Genomic DNA, 23,370 nt, shown 5'->3' with positions numbered 1-23,370 from the left:
GTCTATCAAAGTTTAGTCTAGTTTGACTGATCAGTAGTTGATTGTTGTCTATCAAAGTTTAATCTACGTTAGTCTGATCAGTGGTTGATTGTTGTCTATCAAAGTTTGGTCTACGTTAGACTGATCAGTAGTTGATTGCTGTCTATCAAAGTTTGGTCTACGTTAGACTGACCAGTGATTGATTGTTGTCTATCAAAGTTTGGTCTAGAATGACTGATCAGTAGTTGATTGTTGTCTATCAAGTTTAATCTACGTTAGTCTGATCAGTAGTTGATTGCTGTCTATCAAAGTTTGGTCTACGTTAGACTGATCATTAGTTGATTGCGGTCTATCAAAGTTTGGTCTAGTTTGACTGATCAGTAGTTGATTGTTGTCTATCATAGTTTAATCTACGTTAGACTGATCAGTAGTTGATTGCTGTCTATCAAAGTTTGGTCTACGTTAGACTGACCAGTGGTTGATTGTTGTCTTTCAAAGTTTGGTCTACGTTAGACTGGTCAGTAGTTGATTGCTGTCTATCAAAGTTTGGTCTACGTTAGACTGACCAGTAGTTGATTGTTGTCTATTAAAGTTTGGTCTACGTTAGACTGACCAGTGGTTGGTTGTTGTCTATCAAAGTTTGGTCTACGTTAGACTGATCAGTAGTTGATTGCTGTCTATCAAAGTTTGGTCTACGTTAGACTGATCAGTAGTTGATAACTATCTGTCAACGTTTGGTCTACGTTAGACTGATCAGTAGTTGATTGCTGTCTATCAAAGTTTGGTCTACATAAGACTGATCAGTAGTTGATTATTGTCTATCAAAGTTTGGTCTACGTTAGACTGATCAGTAGTTGATTGCTGTCTATCAAAGTTTGGTCTACATTAGACTGATCAATAGATGATTGTTGTCCATCAAAGTTTGGTTTACGTTAGACTGATCAGTAGTTGATTGCTGTCTATCAAAGTTTGGTCTACGTTAGACTGATCAGTAGTTGATTACTATCTGTCAAAGTTTGGTCTACATTAGACTGATCAGTGGTTGATTGTTGTCTATCAAAGTTTGGATATGTAGGCTTAGGAAACATAAGAGTGCTGGGTTCAAAGAACTGAATATACAAGTCAGATATATAGCCTATTTGTTATGAAAAAAAGTTGTGTTACAAAATTTTGTAGTTGAAACATGCGCTATATGTTTCTGGTTCTAAAACCAATCTAAGTTGCCTTTTTTTATTTGGAAATTTGGAACAGAACTCAAATTTAAGATAATTTCTGAGTCATTTAAAAAAGATGCTTATGTATAAATCTAACAACTCCCTAACTAGTCATTGTTTTAACTATGAAAAATAGCAATATTTAAACTATGATACATAGCAATATTCAATCTATGATACACAGCAATATTTAAACTATGATATATAGCAATATTTAAACTATGATACATAGCAATATTCAATCTATGATACACAGCAATATTTAAACTATGATATATAGCAATATTTAAACTATGATACATAGCAATATTCAAACTATGATTCATAGCGATAATAGCCATTACTAGTAAATCCTAATTTAAAATTTTAGATAGAAATAAGGTCCATATTAAACCAACTTCTTTTGCCAGCATTACTTTTAAAGGAACAAACTATAATCATCAATCAAATTAATATAGTTGGCTTTTCTATCATACAAATGGAGTTTTATTAAGATAAAATGCTTATTTAAAAATCTAGATATTAAGTCTCAAATATTTGATCTCAATTATCATCAATGAGATTTCATCTGAGGAAAAGTGTGTTTTGTGCATTTACATGTTATAAATAAACTTAAATACATGTTAATGGATGTCTAATGAGGTGATGTTTCAGTTTTTTTTTTTTTTTATTTTCTTAACAAATATCAGATTTGTGACAAGTCAATACATCACCATAAACCATAGAAATAGAGCTACCAAAGGTAATTATGACGGAAGTAGCTGCATATATTCTTTATATCAGATATTGCCCATTTCTCTCATAACTTGATTACCATTTTGGTTAAGTTATTCAAATCAATAGACGACTTCCAAATTTGTGCAACTCGTACATTTCCTATGTCAAATCTTATGTTACGTCACTGTAAGAGTTAAATGTTCAATGACACCAATAACGCTGCTTGACCATGGGTTGGTCATCTGGTGTTAATCATTCATAAAAACTATCATCGAAATTGATCTTTTGCTGCTTTAATTCACTTTTTATAATAAATTACATTTTATTACATAAAGGAGGATATTTTGTCAATCATAAATTTTACTGAAAGAATAAAAAAAATTACAATCATTTTACAGGGGTAGGAGTAATATATGCAAACTGTGGACCATCTATCAACACAAAGGACATTAAAGTATTAATTTATGCATGGTAATATTGTATCTAGGTACAACATAACAAAGTTTTATTTTTAGCACAACTAATAATGCTCATATTATAAGTAAATAAGAATACAGGAAATATTTGAAAAGTAGAAACTTTTCCATATTTAAAAAGTTTGTTACTGAAAAATCTTTAACTGAGGAATGAAAAGAGTGTCAATTGTATATTTTTAGTATTTAGCTTGATTTAGACAAATAATAGTCTTGCAGAGAGCATGAGACTCATGAAATAAGATTTGAATCCAAAAATGTAGCTTTCTGCCAGATTTTATTTAGGACAAGGAGTAAAGCTTTAGCTTCTGCTACATCCTAAGTACTGAAGAAAATACATAAGTGTTATACCTAGTAAACAGTGTGTTCAATGAGCTTTCTATTGATACTATAATGTGTATTTAATATCAGAATTAACGATCTGATTAAGATCAACATTATTTTCTAGGGGTCATTGCCACTCATCATGAATGCTGAAATTGCTGTCATTCTTGGAGACGTATAGGATGAGTTTAAAAAAACATTTAACATCAATTGCAGAAAAAAAAATTTGTTTCAGAAAAAAATCCAATATAGGGTGGGTTCAAGGTAAAACATTGACTTTTTAAACATTAACAAATTTTGTATCACCAAAGATAAGTTTTAGTCTATTATAGAGGACAAATGTTGTTTGTTACAGTGTGGAAATGGCAAGAAAGGAGCATATTTGTCATATAAAAAGTGTTATAAATGCAAATTAAAGACAATATAAGAATATGATCTCTTTAATCAAAATTTTCAATAAGCATACATTTATCATTTCATTTGGCACTGTCCAAATCATTCAAAAATGAACACATTCATTATAACCAACAATATCCACACATACACATACAACTGAATACTTTCAAAATGTTTGCAAATCATGTAATATGAACAATCAAATGGTACATGTACCTGGTATGTTGTAACAAAGACTTCAAAGTATACAACCCATACTAAGTATGCTAATCAATATTTATTTACTTAAAAAACTGGTGAAAAAGGAGTATTTTTACCGTATATTTTTAAGTTTCGACTTACATATTGATATTGAACAAGTGGATATGGCATTTACGTAACTGAGCTTTATCAATTTGTTTCAGAAGACCTTATTACTGGAAATTTAGTTCCGTAGTATAAGATATCAATGGGTATACATGTCGGTGAACCACAAATTTAAGTGTTCAATGATGTACAAATTATCTTCAAGCATGTATGTAGACTTTGGAATTAGAAAAACCATGAACTAAAATATCCACGAAAATACATTTTTTCCTCAAAAATAAATGAATCCATGGTATATAACCAGATAACACGATGCTAACTTTTGGTAACATTCTTTTTTGCTATACATTAACTGCTCCAATTCATATTTGACTAGATATTTGGTAAATGTCTTAGGGAGCAACCATTTAACTTCAAGGGGGGGGGTTATGGATTTTTGTCTGAGTCAGAAAAAAATTTCATGCTTTTTTTAGTTTTTAGACGCTATCAATCAAATTATTTTTTTCAAAATTAAACACTACCGGTATAAGATATGGGGAAAATCTGGATTCAGAATATTTTTTTTTGTCATCTGCTTGACCACAATATATTTTTCATCAAATTGGGGATCAGAATATTTTTTTAGGAAAAAACCACCCCTTGAAGTTAAATGGTCGTTCCCTTACATAACCTTAAATTGAAAGGCATAACGTAAAAAATTATCATTAGAGTTTATAATCATTAAATTACAGACTCACATCATGTGTACATTCTTTATATAAACATTGTACTGACTATCATATCAACTCTTCATTTATAAATAAAAACAATAACAAAACGCTAACAAGACAATGAAACAATGTAACATTCACACTTTAAATTAAACACAAAAAAAATGACAAAAATATTAAAAATAGTTCATATTTTGAAAAATGAATAACTGTAAAGGATATTAATGCATGCATTTATTAATTCAAATCATCAAAGGTTGAGTTTATTGATGCAATTTATGATTAAACAGATGTTTTATTGAAATATGCATAAAATCAGAATAAAAATATGAGTTTTAAATATTGCAATCTATTTTTTTTTTCCTTTTGATCTAAACCAGTGAAATTAACTTATTTCAAAATGTATACATCATTTAATGATGCATGTCAATATATTCAACAGCTTACTTTAAGATTGAGAAGTAAATGTTAATGAAAGGGTAATAGAGAATATAATATTATTTAGAAATACAAAACCACATGTCCAGCTTAACAAGATTTGTTGGAAATGGAATATAACAAATCTTTTAAATTAAAAAAAAAAAATCATATTACATACAGAGACAAACTACAATCCTTGTTCCCAAGATGCATTGTAATGTTGTTTCTCTTGACAACATGTAATTTGATATATAAAAATAAAGAGATGTGGTATGATTGCCAATGACATGAATGAGACAACTATCCATCAGAGTTCAAATGATGTGGATATAAGCAATTATAGGTCACAGTAGCTTTCAACAATGAGAATAACCAAGACTGTATAGGCAGCTATAGACGGCAATTCAAAGGAAAAAACTGACAGCCGTATATATATAACAATACAATCTACAAAAAAAAATACATGACAGATGTAAACCAATGACAACCACTGAATTACAGACTCCTGAATTAGGATAGGCACATAAAGATTGTGTTTTGAGTTTGTTTATTACCAACAGACAATTCAGCTGATGGCATTGTTTTATCTTCAGTACACATAGTAATTCGTACAAATGTCATTCTTGGTGGTGAATTTTCACAGTGAATGATTTTGACTGGATGATTTTGACTTTGAAATATCTCTCTGCATACATGTTACATATCCATATGAAATATATATGATAGGGTTGTTAATTAGAATGTTATCCCCCTCAATCACCTTATTTCACAGTGGAATATCTCAACACCAACAAATATTTTTTGAATAAATGCCTCTTGTGTGTACTGTAAATTTGCATTCAAAGGATTTTCATTAAAAAAGGAAGGCAGTACTGAGATAGGTATACTTTTTTCATCAGGAAGAAAAATCTTAATTTTCATGTATCTTCGTTTTCTGAAGGAATTCTAAATTCAGTATTCTTCCTGACAAAATATGTCAATAGAAGTTCATAATAAAGTCAGATTAGAATACAATTTTCAATAATATATTAAAAAGGTTTTCCCTTTTTTGGGTCAATACCGTACACTTGGAAAATTTTGTGCTGGGGTTATATTTTCGACTTTTTGCAATCATGTACAAGTGATCCCCACATGAATAGTTTACACAAATCAACCATCTTGAACAGAGCACTTATCTATTAATATGAACATTTAACTCCCACACAAAAGATGGTCATGGATTGAAATTGTCAAAAAAATAACCCACAAAGTGGTCCAAGTTTACAGTAAATAATTTCTACTTTATAAGAAGCTATAAAATGTTGATAATATATTACAGTTGAAATGAACCATTAACCTTTTAAAGATTATTATCCAAGAATAGCACTTTCACAGAAATCTTCTTACTTTTTGTTATCAATGATAATACTTTTAAGAGTTACACTCTTCTCTAGATCATCTAGAATCTCTGTATTAAACTTTCATCATATTGCAGCTATTTAACATCATCCTTCAACGTCATCATCTAAATTTGACAATCATCCATATCACAAAGAATACAAACAGAGAAAAACCTAATAGGTAGCATATATGTTTATGTCCACCTGATGCAGTTATTCTCTTCAAACGGTTCACTGTTTTATCCAATAAACTCCCTCCTTTATCAAAATCATCATGCTGAAATAAAATAATCATTTTTCTTATATCATTGATTAAAAATATATTATATTAATTAACAAATTTAATATAAAGTATCAATAACTATCCAATACATAAATGCACCATGCATGTCTGACAATATGCATAAATAAATTTGATTAATATGTTACAAAGTTAATCATGGATAGACTGACAAACTGCCTACAGAAAGGAAAGAACAGACAGACCAATATATACAAACAGACAGACAAAATCGTTGCAGCATACCACTTAATATTGAGTGGGGGTATAAAAATGTATGTTGATTATCAATGAAGGAAAGTCTCATAACCTAAAGAAACAAAATTGTAAAAATTGTTATGGAGCTCATCTATGTCAAACCTAACATTGTGTACCGTAATCGGGCTTGTATAGTTTGCACTGGTACATAGTCCACACCCCCTTCTCCCCACGAAATTTCAGGTAAAAAAACTTTTTGTAACTGTTAGAAAAGGTCTAATGAAACACAGGTAATTTTAAATCGTGTGTGGTCGTTTGCGGTATTTTCTTGGAAAAAACCTATTTTCCATCACCAAACAGAAGCTGAAACTGCTTGTAAATGATTCTAAAACACTTCACGCTGGTTAAATTAAGTCTAAATCACACATAAAAACAATTTAGAAACGTGTGTATGTTTTAACCGGAAGTTTGAAAAGCACGTGTAAAAGATGAAAAAACCCGGTGAGAGTCAAAATCCGTACATAATAGATATCACCATAATACGACTTTGAAAGTAAAACAGTTCCCTCCTTATGTAAAACAGTGTTTAATATATCTATCACATTAATGTTTGAAGGGTCTTAGCTGATACAAAATATATTTGTCAATAGGAAACACCAAAACGGAACGAATAATAACCGATTACGTTTTGTAGTTTACACATCGTAAGCTGGTTTATGGTTGTCTTTTTTTTCCTTTTTTGTACAATTTCATTCAAGCAGATACCAGTTTATATTTAGCAATGCATTGAAAAGAAACGAGAATTTTGTAATGAAGCATTTTAATTTTTAAATTTATCAGTATTAATTTGATATTGAATAAAAATAACTTATTAATATGGATTGGGTAAAATTATTGGTTTGAAAAATGAAAAGAGCGCCATCTATAATGTCAATAACAAACATGACGGAACGTAAACAAACCACATCGCGAAATTGAAATTTTCTCTCTTATTTCTTGCTTATTGTACTCTATAATCCGCACCCCTGCTGTCAGGGTCAATTTTGGAGAATAAAACCGCGGACTATACAAGCCTTTTAACGGTATTTCAAAAGTCTTAATAGACAAAGCATAGAGTTTTCATTGCACATGTGATACAACGGCATTTTGTTAATGAATAAAAGTCCAATAACTGGTCAAAGAAACATGACTTGTATAATTGTATTCTAACAAGTTTATGAATGTCTGTTTTTTCATGAACAAAGTTCTATAACTCTATTATAATTAAGTTCAACGGTAAAATTGAAATCAAGCTTATCATCATTGCTTAGATCCAAGTCATTTGTACTCTGTTGTATAGTTGTCTCATTGGATATATAAAATAAGGAGATGTGGTATATCTATCATCATGATCATATTATATTATATATATATATATATATAATGGCAGTCAGCAGGGTTTAAGAACATCCTTTGTTTGACCGGCTAGTCAAATGCGTTTTGTTAAAATATACTTTTTCACTTTTTTTGGTCTTTTGGAAAATGTTGTTTGTGCTGTATTTAGACCCCTCTACTAAGAAATTTGTTTTGCATGCACACATATAAAAATTGCGGTTTTTATCCAACGCAATCATAGGTTTGAACGTTGTTTTCAATTTAGACTTGTAAATATATATATATAAGTATTAAATTTATAATTAAGATCCATTTATTACATCGGTGATCCTTTTATTTGGCAATCGCCAATGGCAGTCAGCAGGGTTTAAGAACATTTGTTGTTTGACCTGTAAGTCAAATGCGTTTTGTTAAAATATACTTTTTCACTTTTTTGGTCTTTTGGAAAATGTTGTTTGTGCTGTATTTAGACACCTCTAACAAGAAATTTGTTTTGCATGCACACGTATAAAAATTGTGGTTTTTATCCAACGCAATCATAGGTTGTAACGTTGTTTTCAATTTAGACTTGTATATATATATATATATAAAAATGAGAGAATGTTTGTATGTATGTACTTTGTGTCCTTTGTTTTCATTAGTTGTTCTTGTGATTTGAATCGTTCTGACAAGTTAATAGATATAAGAAGATGTGGTATGAGTGCCAATGAGACAACTCTCCATCCAAGTCAAAATTTATAAAAGTAAACCATTAAAGGTCAAAGTACAGTCTTCAACACAGAGCCTTGGCTCACACCGAACAGCAAGCTATAAAGGGCCCCCAAAAATTACTAGTGTAAAACCGTTCAAACGGGAAAACCAACGGTCTAATCTATATAAAAAAATTTGTAAGGGTTCCGCGGAACCCAGTGTCTCGCCTACTTTTGCTGTCAATCGCAGGCTCAACAAAAATGAGGAAAAAAATTGATAAAAATATTCCTCTCTATACTATCTTTTGATTGTAAGTAGCTTCTGTCCAAGTTTGGTAAAAATCCAGGATAGTTTATGAATCTAATAAATGTTTTAAAAACTTAAACTGCAGACTGTATGTAATGTTAACTGGAAGAAAAACTAAGTCCATTTATAAGTAAAATACAGAAAAAATGGAATTTTTTTTTTACAAAATTTATTTCTGGATACTATCTTATGACCATAAACAAGCTTCTTTCCAAGTTTGGTAGAAATCCAGGATAGTTTAAGAAAGTTATTAAAATTTCAAAAACTTTAACCACAGAGTGAATGTAATGTTTCCTGTCAGAAAAACTAAGTCCATTTATAAGTAAAATACGGAAAAAAATGGATTTTTTTTTTACAAAATTTATTTCTGGATACTATCTTATGATCATAAACAAGCTTCTTTCCAAGTCTGGTAGAAATCCAGGATAGTTTAAGAAAGTTATTAAAATTTCAAAAACTTTAACCACAAAGTGAATATTTGTGGACGCCGTGGACGACGACGCCAACGGAATGTAGGATCGCTATGTCTCGGTTTTTCGACAAAAGTCGAAGGCTCGACAAAAATAAAAACACTTATAAATATCAACAAACGACAACTACTGAACATCAGATTCCTGACTAAGTCCTTTTCAACAGTTTTTCGTCGAGCCTTCGACTTTAGTCGAAAAAAATCGTGACATAGCGATCCTACATTCCGTCGGCGTCGGCGGCATCCACAAATATTCACTCTGTGGTTAAATTTTTATGAAATTTTGATAACTTTCTTACACTATCCTGGATTTCTACCAAGCTTGGACAGAAGCTTGTTTATGATCATAAGATAGTATCCAGAAGTAAATTTTGTAAAAATAAAATTCCTGTTTTTCCGTATTTTACTTGTAAATGGACTTAGTTTTTCTGACAGGAAACATTACATTCACTCTGTGGTTAAAGTTTTTAAAATTTTAATAACTTTCTTAAACTATCCTGGATTTGTACCAAACTTGGACAGAAGCTTGTTTATGATCAAAAGCTAGATCTAGAAGGAATTTTTGTAAAAATATATTTCCTGTTTTTCCGGATATTACTTATAAATAGTCTTAGTTTTTCTTCCAGTTAACATTAAATACAGTTTGCAGTTAAAGTTTTTAAAACATTTATTAGATTCATAAACTATCCTGGATTTATACCAAACTTTGACAGAAGCTTCTTACAATCAAAAGATAGTATCTAAAGGAATATTTTTATTGATTTTTTTTTCCTCATTTTTGTTGAGCCTGCGATTAACAGCAAAAGTAGGCCAGACACTGGGTTCCGCAGAACCCTTATGAATTTTTATAGTTTGTTCTCATGTTGCGTTGTTACACCACTGTCTCAGGTTAGGGGAGGGTTGGGCGCCCACAAACATGTTAAACCAAGGCACATTCTGTAGTGCCTGTCCCAAATCAGGAGCCTGTAATTCAGTGGTTGTACTTTGTTGATGTATATCATATTTGTTTTTTCTTTTATTGTTTTGTACATAAACCAGGCTGTTAATTTTCTCGTTTGAATTGTTTTACATTTGTCATATCAGGGTCTTTTACAGCTGCTATGCGGTATGGGTTTTGCTCATTGCTGAAGGCAGAATGGTGACCTATAGTTGCTAACTTCTACCTCATCTGGTCTCTGGTCGAGAGTTGTCTCATTGGCAATCATACCACATCTTTTAACTTTTAAATTAAGATTTTAGTTTATGTTTCAGATAATTGACATTTACTTCATTAATGTTACTATAAAGTATAATAAATGGTAAACATATAAAAACAATAAATTTCTGGATACAGTTGACTTATTGCAATTTGACCTAAAATATTCCTAAATACCAAAAAGAAAGAATAAACCTACCATTTCATTTAAATACTTGTTCTGATCTCTAACTTCGTTTCCAATATCTATTGTTAACTGTAAACAAAAACGTACATATTTTAATATCATGAGATCTACTGTATTTATTTCATTTAACTTAATTATATAAAGATAAATGGCAAATTGTTCCACATACATGTACATGTATTGACCACTTCAGATTCAACTTCTGCCCTTGTTGATTATGTCTCAATTGTCCTCTAAATCACGTCTAGAACAATGAGAGTGTTCAAAACAATGATATACCCATACGGTAAATATAACACCATTTCTGTATTGCCATTTAGAATTTTCATATCAGATTACAACCCTTTATTTTACAACATTTTTTTGGATAAGTCATCCTTGGTTAACAGATTTCTGGTATGATATACCTGACATTACAAACATGACCACTGATTATGTCAAGCATGATGGACAGCTAGAACATTTATTAAAAAAGCTGAGTTAAATACAGTGGTTAATGTATCTAATGACCATTTTCCAATTCTAAGAAGCTAAGCATTTTTCAAAAAACCAACTGAATGTTTAAATGATAGTCTCTGTACATGTTCAATATATTCATAACTTTAAAGAACCTGGCGATTAAGAACTTGACATATATTGTTTAGACACCTGTCTATTATTGAAGACTGTATTTTGACTATTAAATGATCTAAAAAGAAATTTACAGAAAACACCCTCATGATCTTTTTTCATCCAATCCTTTCATAACATTAAAAAATAAATTAAAAAAAAATTCACTGTTTGCACAGACTTTCCTTACTAAAAAGTTTCATAATAGCTTCTGCCAGTAGATGGTTTATGTTATTATTTTACAATTGTGTGGGTTTTTTTTTTAAATGTGTACCATTCTTATTTTATGTTTGCACACTTTATGTGAACATTAATCTTTCAGGTGACAAGATAACATACTGATTTTAAAGCTTGAACTTTATATTTCAAATCATCCTCCATTCTCTGATTGTCTTCTTCCACAATGTCTCCTTCTTGTCCTTGAAAACCATTTCCTTTTAAAATAAATAAATATGAAATTTAAAAATAAATATACAATGTATATGCTATACTTTTCATTATAAAGCTCTTACAAGTTACAATATAATGTATTTGCTAAATGCTAAAACTTGTTAACTGATTCTGTGTCACTTGCAAAACGGTGATGCATAATACTGATTGATTTAGAATTGGAATAATTTTCAATAACTGTTACAGATTTTTTGTTTTTTTAACTGGATGTCAAATGACATTAAATTTAATATTTAATTGATACACTCTTATGTCTGTGTATTGTGTTGCATAGCCTTTAGTTTTTATGTAGAGTTTTGTGGTTTTGTTTGTCTTTTTGTCATCGGTTGTTTTTCCCATGGCAATGTCAGTTTCTCTTAGATTTAAGAGAATTGAATGTCCCCATGGTATCCTCTGCTTCTTTTATTCTCTCTTACAGCCACTGTTAACATAATTTCTTTAGGAACTTTATGGCTATTTGTTATTTGCTATGCACCTGCATGACCTGTAACCAACTTAAGGAATTTTGAAGTGCCCAGGATGGGAGGAAAAGGGGTGAATATTTCAATCAAATAAGGAGCGTATAGATACTACACATCAACAAAAACGGTTTATAGTCAGTGCATGTTGTATATATACCAGCTATCCTGCTTTAATTTAAATGTTGGTAGCAAGATTCCAAGACCTTTTTCTAGATTTAGGAATCAGTGACACTTGAACTACATGTATTGACAATGTTGATGTCATCCAACAAACAGATTATATGAACATCCGTGATATCCAGTAATCAGGTTACTTGGTAATGATGAAACAAATACTGCAACTCTTTTCGCAAAAAATCTTAGGATTAAAATTGGTCGTAAGTTATGCTGAACTGTTCGTGACTTTTTTGTGTGAAAATAGCCCCTAATGAGGTGTATGGTATTGTATTATGTGTAAAAATAAAAAGCTGTGCCATGAGCGCATGATATGTCCGTCGTCTTGTGTGTGAATTTTTATGCAATAAGCATAAATAGTTTCTGACATACGGCGTGACATGCGAAAACCCCCTTTTTTTTTTACAAAAAAACTCAATATCTCTAAAATAAAATTTTGAATCAAAACCAAAAAGTATACAGATCTTTAGATTAATATAACTAAGAAGTGTGTAAAATTTTAAGCAATAATCATAAATCGTTTTTGAGATACGGCGCGACATGTGAAAACCCCTCCCTTTTAAAAAAAAAAAAATTTTATCTCAAAAATAAAATTTTGAATCAAAACCAAAAAGTATACAGATCTTAAGATTAATATAACTAAGAAGTTTGAAAATTTTTTAGCAATAATCATAAATCGTTTTTGAGATACGGCGCAACATGTGAAAAACCCCTCCCCCTTTTTTACAAAATACTCAATAACTCAAAAATAAAATTTTGAATCATCATCAAAAAGTATACAGATCTTAAGGTTAATATAACTAAGAAGTGTGTAAAGTTTTAAGCAATAATCATAAACTGTTTTTGAGATACGGCGCGACATGTGAAAAACCCCTCCCCCTTTTTTAACAAAATACTCATCTCTAAAATAAAATTTTGAATCATCACCAAAAAGTATACAGATCTTAAGATTAATATAACTAAGAAGTGTGTAAAGTTTTAAGCAATAATCATAAATTGTTTTTGAGATATGGCGCCACATGTGAAAAAAAACAAACACCTGTTTTAGTTACTAAGTCCTGTAACTCAAAAAGTTTTAATCTTATTTTCACCAAAAAGTATACAGATCGTTTGACCATCATAAGAAACAACTATGTTAAGTTTCATGAAATTTGGATAAGTCATTCTCACATTACAGTGCGACATGTTTACGCCGGACAGACAGACGGACGGACGCCGGACATTTGTATACCATAATACGTCCCGTCAAAAATTTGAAGGGCGTATAAAAAGGTTTAAATAAGCACCTTTTGGTTTGAATTAGCCTAAACTTGTAGAAGCTGTCTACAGAAATATGAGGAAGGCAATGTGTTCAGGGGTATACTATATCATTCAAAATATAATTTGTGACATATGCCATTATCATATGGGGACGAAGTCCCCAATTACGGTAGAAAAATAAATAAAAAAAAAAAAAAAAAAAAAATCCGGGAAAATTTCCCGAAATTTTCATTGTACTAATGAACTCAAAATCGTTAACTTTTTTTTTTCAGACTTTTTTATTTCCCCGCATCTGCGCAGAAATCTGCCTCCTTCTTCCGGTCTCGTTTGTCATGATACTTTGAGTAAAATGTATATTTATCAGTCTCACGGTAAAATATAGGAAGGAACACAATACAAATTTCATTTTTAACAATTATTTGATATGAAAAAACGTTACCTGATGATAGCGTTTCTTTGTTTACATTGAATATGACGTCATAACTTAAAAAACGTCACAACTAAAATCACCTAACAACAGAACCAAAACCGGAAACGTTACGGTATTTCCGTTTCTTTTTTAACATATGTTTGAATTAAAAAAAATAATTCATACAGACTTCGTCCCCTTTCACAGGTAATGCCTGCCTCATATTATTATATCATATGACATATGGCATAACATTCTTATATTTTGATATTTCATGCAATACATTTGCAGTTTGTGCATGATCTTTGTTCAGACAATTTACCCATATGTGCTCTCCTCATCTTCAATCCCTTTATCTTCTGCCAACATAAAAAAACAATATTTTTACATAGAATCTATTTTCTACTTTCGTTATTTACTTCTTGTGACAACGTCATCAAAACACGTGTACTAACAATCAGGGTCAATCTCCTGTTTTAAATCGATTTCTAAATGTCAACCCTAGTCTCGAGTGCAGCCGTTCCTATTCCGGTGAAATCTAGCAAAAAATATTGAAAACAAATTTATTTTGTTTTCTGCCTCGAAATTCTAAAAATAGTTGTGGGTATTGCAGAGGAAAGTTTCCTCCTGAAATATTTATGGCGTTTCAATATGAAATCTTCTCATGAAGTACAGCCACCGATTTTAGAGGACCAGGAACATATATATATTGATATACTGTTCCCAGAGAGGATAGCCGGACAGCATGACATCACAGCAAGTTTTTGGTGGGTTTCGTGTTGCTCAGTCTTTAGTTTTCTATGTTGTGCTTTGCATGTGTACTATTGTTTGTCTGTTTGTCTTTTTCTTTTTTAGCCATGGCGTTGTCAGTTTATTTTCGACTTATGAGTTTGAATGTCCCTCTGGTATCTTTCGCCTCTCTTTCACTTGACACATCGATCAGCAGGTAAGTATATATAAATAAATACATAAATAATTAATAACTAGATAAGCTTTATTTAGAGTTGAAATGATCATTACATAAGCTTTTGTTACAAATTAGGCCGTTAGCTTTTCTCAATTGAATTGTTTTATATCAGTTTTTCATGTCGGGGCCTTTTATAGCCGACTATATGGTATGGGTTTTTCTCATTGTTGAAGGCCGTACGGTTGCCTATAATTGCTTACATCTACTTTATTTGAACTTTGGTGGATAGCTGTCTCAGTGGCAATCATACCTCATCTCCTTATTTTTATATCAATTCAGTTTTCAACCCACATACTAAAGTATAGCCATACCAATACAAACAAACCGTGAGGAAATCAGTTAATTCAAAACGCATATATTTTAAAAGCACTATGATTTAGAATGGTAATAGTAGATCATAGTAAGCATAACAAACGAAGCATTTGATGGTGCAAATCTTCTAGTCTGATTAAAAGAGAGGCAGAATATACCAAGGGATAATCAAACTAGAAGACAAAATGACAACGCAATATGACTAAACACGAAAAACGACCAAAAGACAAACAACACAGTCTAAAAAACACAAAATAGAAATCTAAAGACGGAGCAACACGAACCCCAAAATAAACCGGTGGTGATCTGATCTGAGGTGTTCTGAAAGGGTAAGCATATCCTGCTCTACATGTTGCACCGTCGTGTTGCTCATGTAAGTACAAATTCGGTGATGTCATGTTCGAGGAAAATAGGACGTCGGGATTGTGGTTTCGACAATTAAAATATATCCGCGGTCATCTGTGAACCAGATATTCCATAATGGTCCACTAATGTGTGATGGCGTTCGTAAAATTTTCGATGGGATGACTTCAACTCCATCACTTGATATATCTGCGTTATGGAAATTTCGACTGCAGATTAACCACATAGAAGAAGTAGAAGTTGGAACCCTTGGTTTACTAATTGATAGCTTCTTTGTAAGCACGCAGCCACTGTATATCAAAGAAATCATGAAAGGAAATGCAAGCTCTTGAATATCGACTAGGAGATTTATAATCCATGCATGTGCAGTCGCCGCTGGATTGTAGCTACATATAAATGGAAAGTTCACAATTAGGAAGCTGAATTCATCTCCTTTGTCGTAAAATTTTGTTCTCAACCAACCATCTTTGTCAATTTCAAGATGTAAGTCAAGATATGAGGAAAGGCTGAACCAGTTATATCCTTAAATTTCGGTCGGATAGATGCATTAACATATAGTTTCCAAACTTTGAATTGCTTATAGTGAGAAGACACCATCTATATAACAGAACGTGAAGTTGAAGGATACTGTTATAGTTTATATATAAAGTTTGCCTCATATGAATAAAGGAACAAGTTGGCTGGAAGAGGAGCACAGTTGTTTCCCATATATGAAAATGCTGTTTGTTAAAAAAAACACGTCCTACAAACGTAACATATAGGACTCTAAATTGCGATGGTACTCTAAAGTGCGATGGTCACACTATATATAAAGTGCAAGGGTATACGCTAAAGTGCGATGGTGTCAAATGCTAAAGTGCGATGGTATTACACGCTAAAGTGCGATTGTATAACACGCTAAATTGCGATAGTATAGCACGCTAAAGTGCGATGATGTAACGGGAATGGGGTTCAGGCAATGGTTTCGTTTGTTGCTGTGTTCCTATTAGTGATGTTTTTCGTTTATTATTATGTTTATTAAGCAAGCCGTTGTCTTTCTCTTTTGATTTGTTTTATACTGGTCATTGTTTGGCCCTATATAGCTTGCTATGCGGCGTGGACCAAGGCTCCACGTTAAAGGCCGTACAGTTATTAGTTGCATATATATCAATGACATTTGTTCTTGTGTGGATATTTGTCTTATTTTTTTATTTAAAGTACGATGTATAGTTGTCAAAAAAGTGTAATGGTTACATTGCAGTAGCTACGGTATATACTTTAAAATAAAATTATGAACCTGTCTCAAGCCAGCAATCTAATTAAAATATAGAACTCGGATTTCGTTATACTGCAAACGAAATCCGAGTTTTATATTTTAATTAGATTGTCAAGCCAGCAACCTGTAATTCAGTGGAAGTCGTTTGTTGCTGTATTTCATATTTGTTTTCCGTTTATTGTTTTGTATATAAACCAGGTTTTACACTGGTCGTTTTGTTGCCCTTTGATCTTTTTAGAATATACTATGCGCTGTTAGCCAATGCTCCGCGTTAAAGGCATTCGGTAACCTATAGTTGCTTACAATATTGACATTTGGTCTAGGATGGAGAGTTGTCTCATTACCTCTGGTCGTTAGGTTACTGTCTAGTTGACGTATATCCATATCTTTAACAGAAATGACGAACCATATTGTAAAAAAGTGTTTTATAGTCTACGAATGATTTCATTAGAAAGTACAAAAGTAGACTTTATTTCACGCAAGTTCATAACATGTAATTACAAACATAGAAGGAGCTGCTAAATTAAATTTGGACGAATTAAATTCCTCAACGTCCAAGTGAGCCATCTAGAATCTCTTTTCCCTCTTTAGTTAATTAAATTACATTTTGCAACCTTAACATAAATAGTAGAAATACTAAAATTATTCCAGTCAAATGGTCATGCGTATGCTCGTCCTATATATATGCATGTGATATTTGCCACTGTATATGTTCAACAAGCAAAAATTAGTTTACATTACTTTAATTTATTAATTTATTTTACAGAACTACTGGAAAATATGATTTTCAAAGTGTTTCATACACAGCGTCACTTTTACGGTAATCCGCTTTATCATTTTTGTTGATTTCCACTGTTATCGGGAAAACGCACTTTAGCGTATTGAGGCATCAGACTTTAGCGTGTTCCATTAAATAGCACAGACCATCGCACTTTAGCGTATCAAACAATCGCACTTTAGTGTAGACCATCGCACTTTAGCGTGACCATCGCGTTTTAGCGTCCCCGTCGCACTTAATTAAGAGTTCTACATATATATATTGTCAATCAAGAAACCAAGCATCTTCAGAGAATTTTTTGTTTGAATCAGAATGTTGTTTTACAAAGTAATGATTTATCCCTCCCGTAAACAAGATATATCTGTGTCTGTTTTAGCCATAAAGTAATATATGTGATTTTGCTATGCTTATGATTTGAATTTTTTCCCAGGTTGCAAATATTCTATCGAATCTGAATGTAGGACTTCATCACAGAACAACTACACTAAACAAAGATCTGTAATCTAACATGGACCTCACAAGAAATCGATATAAAAAAATATTGCGGTCAGCTCCTTGGTCAATACTGGACATAACTTTTAAGTCATTCAATGCCTTAATACATATGATCTTTTAAGAATTTTGACATAACAAAAGAAATGACATTGTTTTAGCAAACATTTAAAAGCATATGAATTTAGTTTGTTCAACTACATAGTGCATATACGGTTACCATATAAACATAATGCTGATTCATATATATAGTGCATTTCCAGTTTGTTACATGACTTATGGATGTTTTTTTTTATTGCCTTCTTTGTATAACACTCTCTCCATTTTCGAAATCAAATGTGGAAGCTACCTTTGCAAATAGATTTCTTTTGTTTCAAAACGCTCATGATGAACAAGATTGCTTCTGCCTTGCCGGAATCCACTCTAAGATTTTGCCAAATCTGACTGTAATTCAGATCGATTGTGATTCGCTTACTCGTCGAAGCTCACTCTGCTATAACCATAGCGAAGTCATAAATCTTGTGTTAATTAGATTGAAGTTTTGCAAAAAAACTAATTTTTTTCTATAGACTATACGAGGTGATCATTATCCATTCTTTTGCGTGATTTACAGCTAGACAGTTCAATATGTCTGTTATCAAATGGACCAGTTTTATACTAGTTCGTATCAATATATAGGTACATACATAGCAGGCCTCCTAATAGCACGAGAGTCTCTTCCTATATAAAGATATACACAGATGTGCCGCTGGTATGGGTCACTTTTTATGAATGTCATATATATATAAATGAGGTGCAATTTCAATAAACTATGCAGATGTTTGAGAATCTAGTCTGCATGCTGTATCGTTCTGATAATTTATCAAAGTGAAGAGATAAACTTTGGAGATGTTTGAGAATCAGGTCTGCAGAACGATAATTTATCAAAGTGTAGAAATAAACTATTTTTGTTTAGGGGCCAACTGAAGCTTGCCTCCGGGCGCGGTATTTTCTCGCTGTGTTGAAGACCCATTGGCGGCCTTGGTCTGTTTTCTGCTCTTTGTCGGGTTGTTTTCTCTTTGACACATTCCTCGTTTCCATTCTCAATTTTATTAATTTTAGGTGTGTCCTTTAATTTTAGTTATGCCTCAGCTTTAGAATGTTTAGATGTATAGTTTAGTAGTGCTTTCCATGTATTTCAATATGCATGTGCTGTATCTATATATGCATTGTGATATATGCTGCTTATATATCTTATCTGCATGCTCTCTGCTTTAATGTTATGTATATGTTATTTATATTCGGTAAAAAGCTCCCAAGAGCTTATGGTTGAACTGTTATATGTGAACCGAATAAAAATAAAACTTTCGTATTCGTATATTCGTACAAATAGACTCATATACTTCCATAGTAAATCTCAATACTTGATTTTGGAATAAAAAATTAGTAAAAGTTTCGTGTTTTTTTTTAAATCATTTAGAGTAATGAAAATTGTATTCGTTAAAATCGGAGACGCCAATTTAATCACGCTCATATAGATGTACTCTCCACTAAAAGGAGGCAACGAAACATCACCATCACAAATGGATAAATCTAGATATCCTTTGGTTATATATGTGTCGTTTGTTTGCTATCTCATTGCCGTATATGACCCTGCGTCTACTTTTAAGCATATACGAAGTGAAAATCATCCCGTTTGTCATAAATTTTGTTCTGAAAATTACTACTAGAGATTCTAATGAATTTCAGAAATTCTACAAAAGGGCAACAATCACTATTAATGTTGGAGTTGAAGTGAATAAATCCAATTTGACAATATTTGGTGTTTGAGATGATTGTAAGGTGTACATGTCTGTCTGGCAGGTTAGGTCTCCATGGCCTTATTTTCTTCTTTTATGGTCAATGTAATGCGCATGTGTCCTAAGTCTTTTTGTACGTGTGTCTGGGTGTATGCTTTAAGTAGGTCTGTTGAGTCAATACAGAAATAAGAAGATATGGCATGATTGCCAATGAGACAACTCTCCACAAGAGCTAATGACGTAGAAGTGAGACAACTCTCCACCAGAGCTAGTGAAGTAGAAGTATGCAAATAAAGGTCAAGTCTTTTTTCAACTAATTTTTATAGTTTGTTCTTATGTTGTTTTTCTATTACACCACTGTCCCAAGTTAGTGGAGGCCCGCAAACATGTTCAACACCGCTACATTCTGTTTGTGCCATTCGCAAGTTAGAAGCCTGTAATTCGATGGTTGTCGTTCGTTGCTGTATATCATACTTTTGTTTTTCGTGATCGTCTAAACACATAATCCTAAACACTAGTTTTGTTCTCACTTAACCCTAAACATGTTTTAGTTTATTCCAAATTTAGGTTTAGAACACCAAAATGCTGCTCCATTGTTTCACCCTTAACATGTTTAACCCAGCCAGAACATGTTTCACCTCCATGTGTTCTTATCCTAAACATGTTTACCCTCCACCATGTCATACTAAACATGTTTACAGGAAGATCACGTTTAAAATTGAAGTGTATAGGATAAGAACACAATCCTAGACGTGTTTAGATCTAAACATGTGCTCAAAGTGTTCTATCTCTTAACTCTTTTTTTACAGTGAACATGAATCAGGCCAATAGTTTTCTCGTTTGAACTGGTTTACAGTTGTCGTGTCGGGCCTTTATTAGCTTACTATATGTGTTATGGGTTTTCCATGTTTATTGCTGAAGGTCATACGGTGACCTATTAAAGTTGCTAACTTCTATATCAATTTCAGTCAGACCTCACTATCCACAAACGCAAGTTGATAGTGGGAACTGGCTTTAGTCAGACTGCGTCTGTTTGTTCTCTGTTCGAAAATTGTCTCAGTGCAACTCATACTAAATCTTATTTTGGACATGTTTTGTTACATAATACATATTAAAACATGCAATGACATGCCAAGAAATTGCCTCCGTTGAAATTCTGCAAATATCCCATAGAGCAAATTACATGGATGATTAATATTGACCATTTGGTATATGGCCGTGTTCTAAGCGACACGTACATGAAGGTCATAAATTAATTTGTTGAATGAAATCAAATCTTTTAACTACTAATGGGTGCCGTAGGAGGTCTACCGGAATTTTTAGCTTAGATTTCTTGGCATGGGTAACACAATAATATGGACCCCTTAAAGAAAGAAAGAAAGAAAGAAAGAAAGACACATATCGATCAATCATGTTTCAAAAGGGGGAAAGACCGTTTACAATTGCTTTTTTAAAGCTATTGATTTATATTATAAATCAGCGTTTTTAACCATTCTTATGTACCGTTTATATCACAAAATGTCTCCCTGGGACCCCCTTTTGCCCCCCCCCTTTTTATACCCTCCACTTACAACTCTTGAATGAAGCTGCATGTGTGCTATCCTGTCAACGGAGACGAACGACAACTCCATTTTTTTCCTTTAATATTGTTATTAAATCTCTTCTGAAAAAAAAAATCCACATGCATGTCATGTATGTGATCTTCTCGAAAACTACATGTCCAATTGACCTCAAAATTTGCAGTAAGCAGGGTATACATGTATTAAATCTTCATATAACAACGTTGTGCAGCTACCGCCCAAGAATTTTCGTAGAGAAAAGAAATTTCAATGCCGTAAAAATCGCTTGCTAGCTCCGTAAATGTCAGTGAAATCCTACAATAAAATGTCTCCTCCTAGATTAAGATACAAATCTGTGTTACAAACTGGTGCTGAAAAATGTACATTGTATGAAAATAATCGATAAACGTGTTTTAAAGTTACACCGGATCAAATAAATCCAAAGCATGCACTGCTCGTGAACTGTGATCGAAACGTCAATTTCCTACAATGACAAAAGAAATACATTGTGTGTATTCCCTTGTTATACATGTTGTCTGTCCAACGACTCCACCTAAAAAGAAATAAAAATACCGCTATTATAAACCCGCGTCACGTGATGTCTCCTCAATCTGGCGCAAGAGTCGCGCGCGGGACCTGAAATAGAATAAAAAAAATTTCAAACTAAATATGAAACTTAACCATGCCAAGAAATTGCCTCCGTTGAAATTCTGCAAATATCCCATAGAGCAAATTACATGGATGATTAATATTGACCATTTGGTATATGGCCGTGTTCTAAGCGACACATACATGAAGGTCATAAATTAATTTGTTGAATGAAATCAAATCTTTTAACTACTAATGGGTGCCGTAGGAGGTTTACCGGAATTTTTAGCTTAGATTTCTTGGCATGAATGAGTAAAGTGGTAGAAATGTATCCTGAAAAAATAAAACATAAATTCAATTTAAAAAAAATACATATATATAGAATACTAAAAACAGAAAATTTTCGTGGAAAAGGAGAAACTGATATATATGAGGTAATGACAGTAATGTATGAATTTTCCATCCTGATGACCCTTATAAATAGTCATGTGGTAGATTATTATATAATCGGTTCGGTAATTGATATATATCGACCAACATTCTTTTTAATCATATACTGAGATATCTGTTCTATATATATCTTACATTTTTTAGTTAATTTTTATATATTGTTTCACCTCGTGTTATTCTTTGTTTTCTTGACTAGATAAATATACTTATAAGGGTCTAGTTTTCTTTTCTATTGAACGAACGGCCATAAATTTAACTCGTGTGGAAATTTGGACCTTCCTTTATTTAGTAATAGGGATCGGAACATCTATTTCTACTTTGCAGACTGACAACACTACTGACTGTCAAGGTTTTTTTTTTATACAAGTAATGTTTTGATATCAAATTGTTTGAAGCCATATAACGTGTTTATACCCTGCTATCGGTAAAAAAATTGTGTTGAAGCAAAGCAATAAGTAAATGATTGTTTGTCTTTCATGTTTGAATGTGTGAATAGTCGTGATTGCTTCTTTTAAAATGAAAACAACAGAAAGAAATAACTGAAATAAATGTTTTATTTACACGATAACAAATTATGGTTTTCTTCCAAAGTTAGTTTACATTACCGATCAACTTGCGCGAGAACCTTCAAGCAAAGACGTCGACCCCCTTCCAAAAATAAAAAAATAAATAAATAAATAACTGATAAATAAATAACACAAAAAATGCGGAGACCAACAGACATTTCCTGGGACTATTATACTAATAGTATAATAGTCCCAGATATTTCCTATGAAAAAACGTAATAAAATCAAAGCACCAAAGGCGCTATAGGCAGTTAATTAAAAAAATCAAAGGTAAACTTGGCA

General features: G+C 32.0%; 1 protein-coding gene across 1 annotated transcript; it reads right to left on the bottom strand.

Annotated features, from left to right (window-relative positions):
* Positions 1-3,385: 3,385 nt before the first annotated feature.
* LOC127705963 (BET1 homolog) lies at positions 3,386-14,442 on the bottom strand. The gene is made up of 4 exons (XM_052210347.1): positions 14,303-14,442; positions 11,566-11,660; positions 10,630-10,686; positions 3,386-6,195 (listed from the first exon to the last, which is right to left on the bottom strand). Exons 1-4 carry the CDS (start codon positions 14,319-14,321, stop codon positions 6,040-6,042), a joined length of 327 nt encoding a protein of 108 aa, XP_052066307.1. The 5' UTR covers positions 14,322-14,442; the 3' UTR covers positions 3,386-6,039.
* Between the last annotated feature and the right edge of the window lie 8,928 nt (positions 14,443-23,370).

Source organism: Mytilus californianus, unplaced genomic scaffold, assembly GCF_021869535.1.
Source record: "Mytilus californianus isolate M0D057914Y unplaced genomic scaffold, xbMytCali1.0.p SCAF_6, whole genome shotgun sequence".
Taxonomy (NCBI): Eukaryota; Metazoa; Mollusca; class Bivalvia; order Mytilida; family Mytilidae; genus Mytilus; species Mytilus californianus.
The sequence above is the reverse complement of the archived record's forward strand: the minus strand, read 5'-3'. Positions and strand labels throughout refer to the sequence as shown.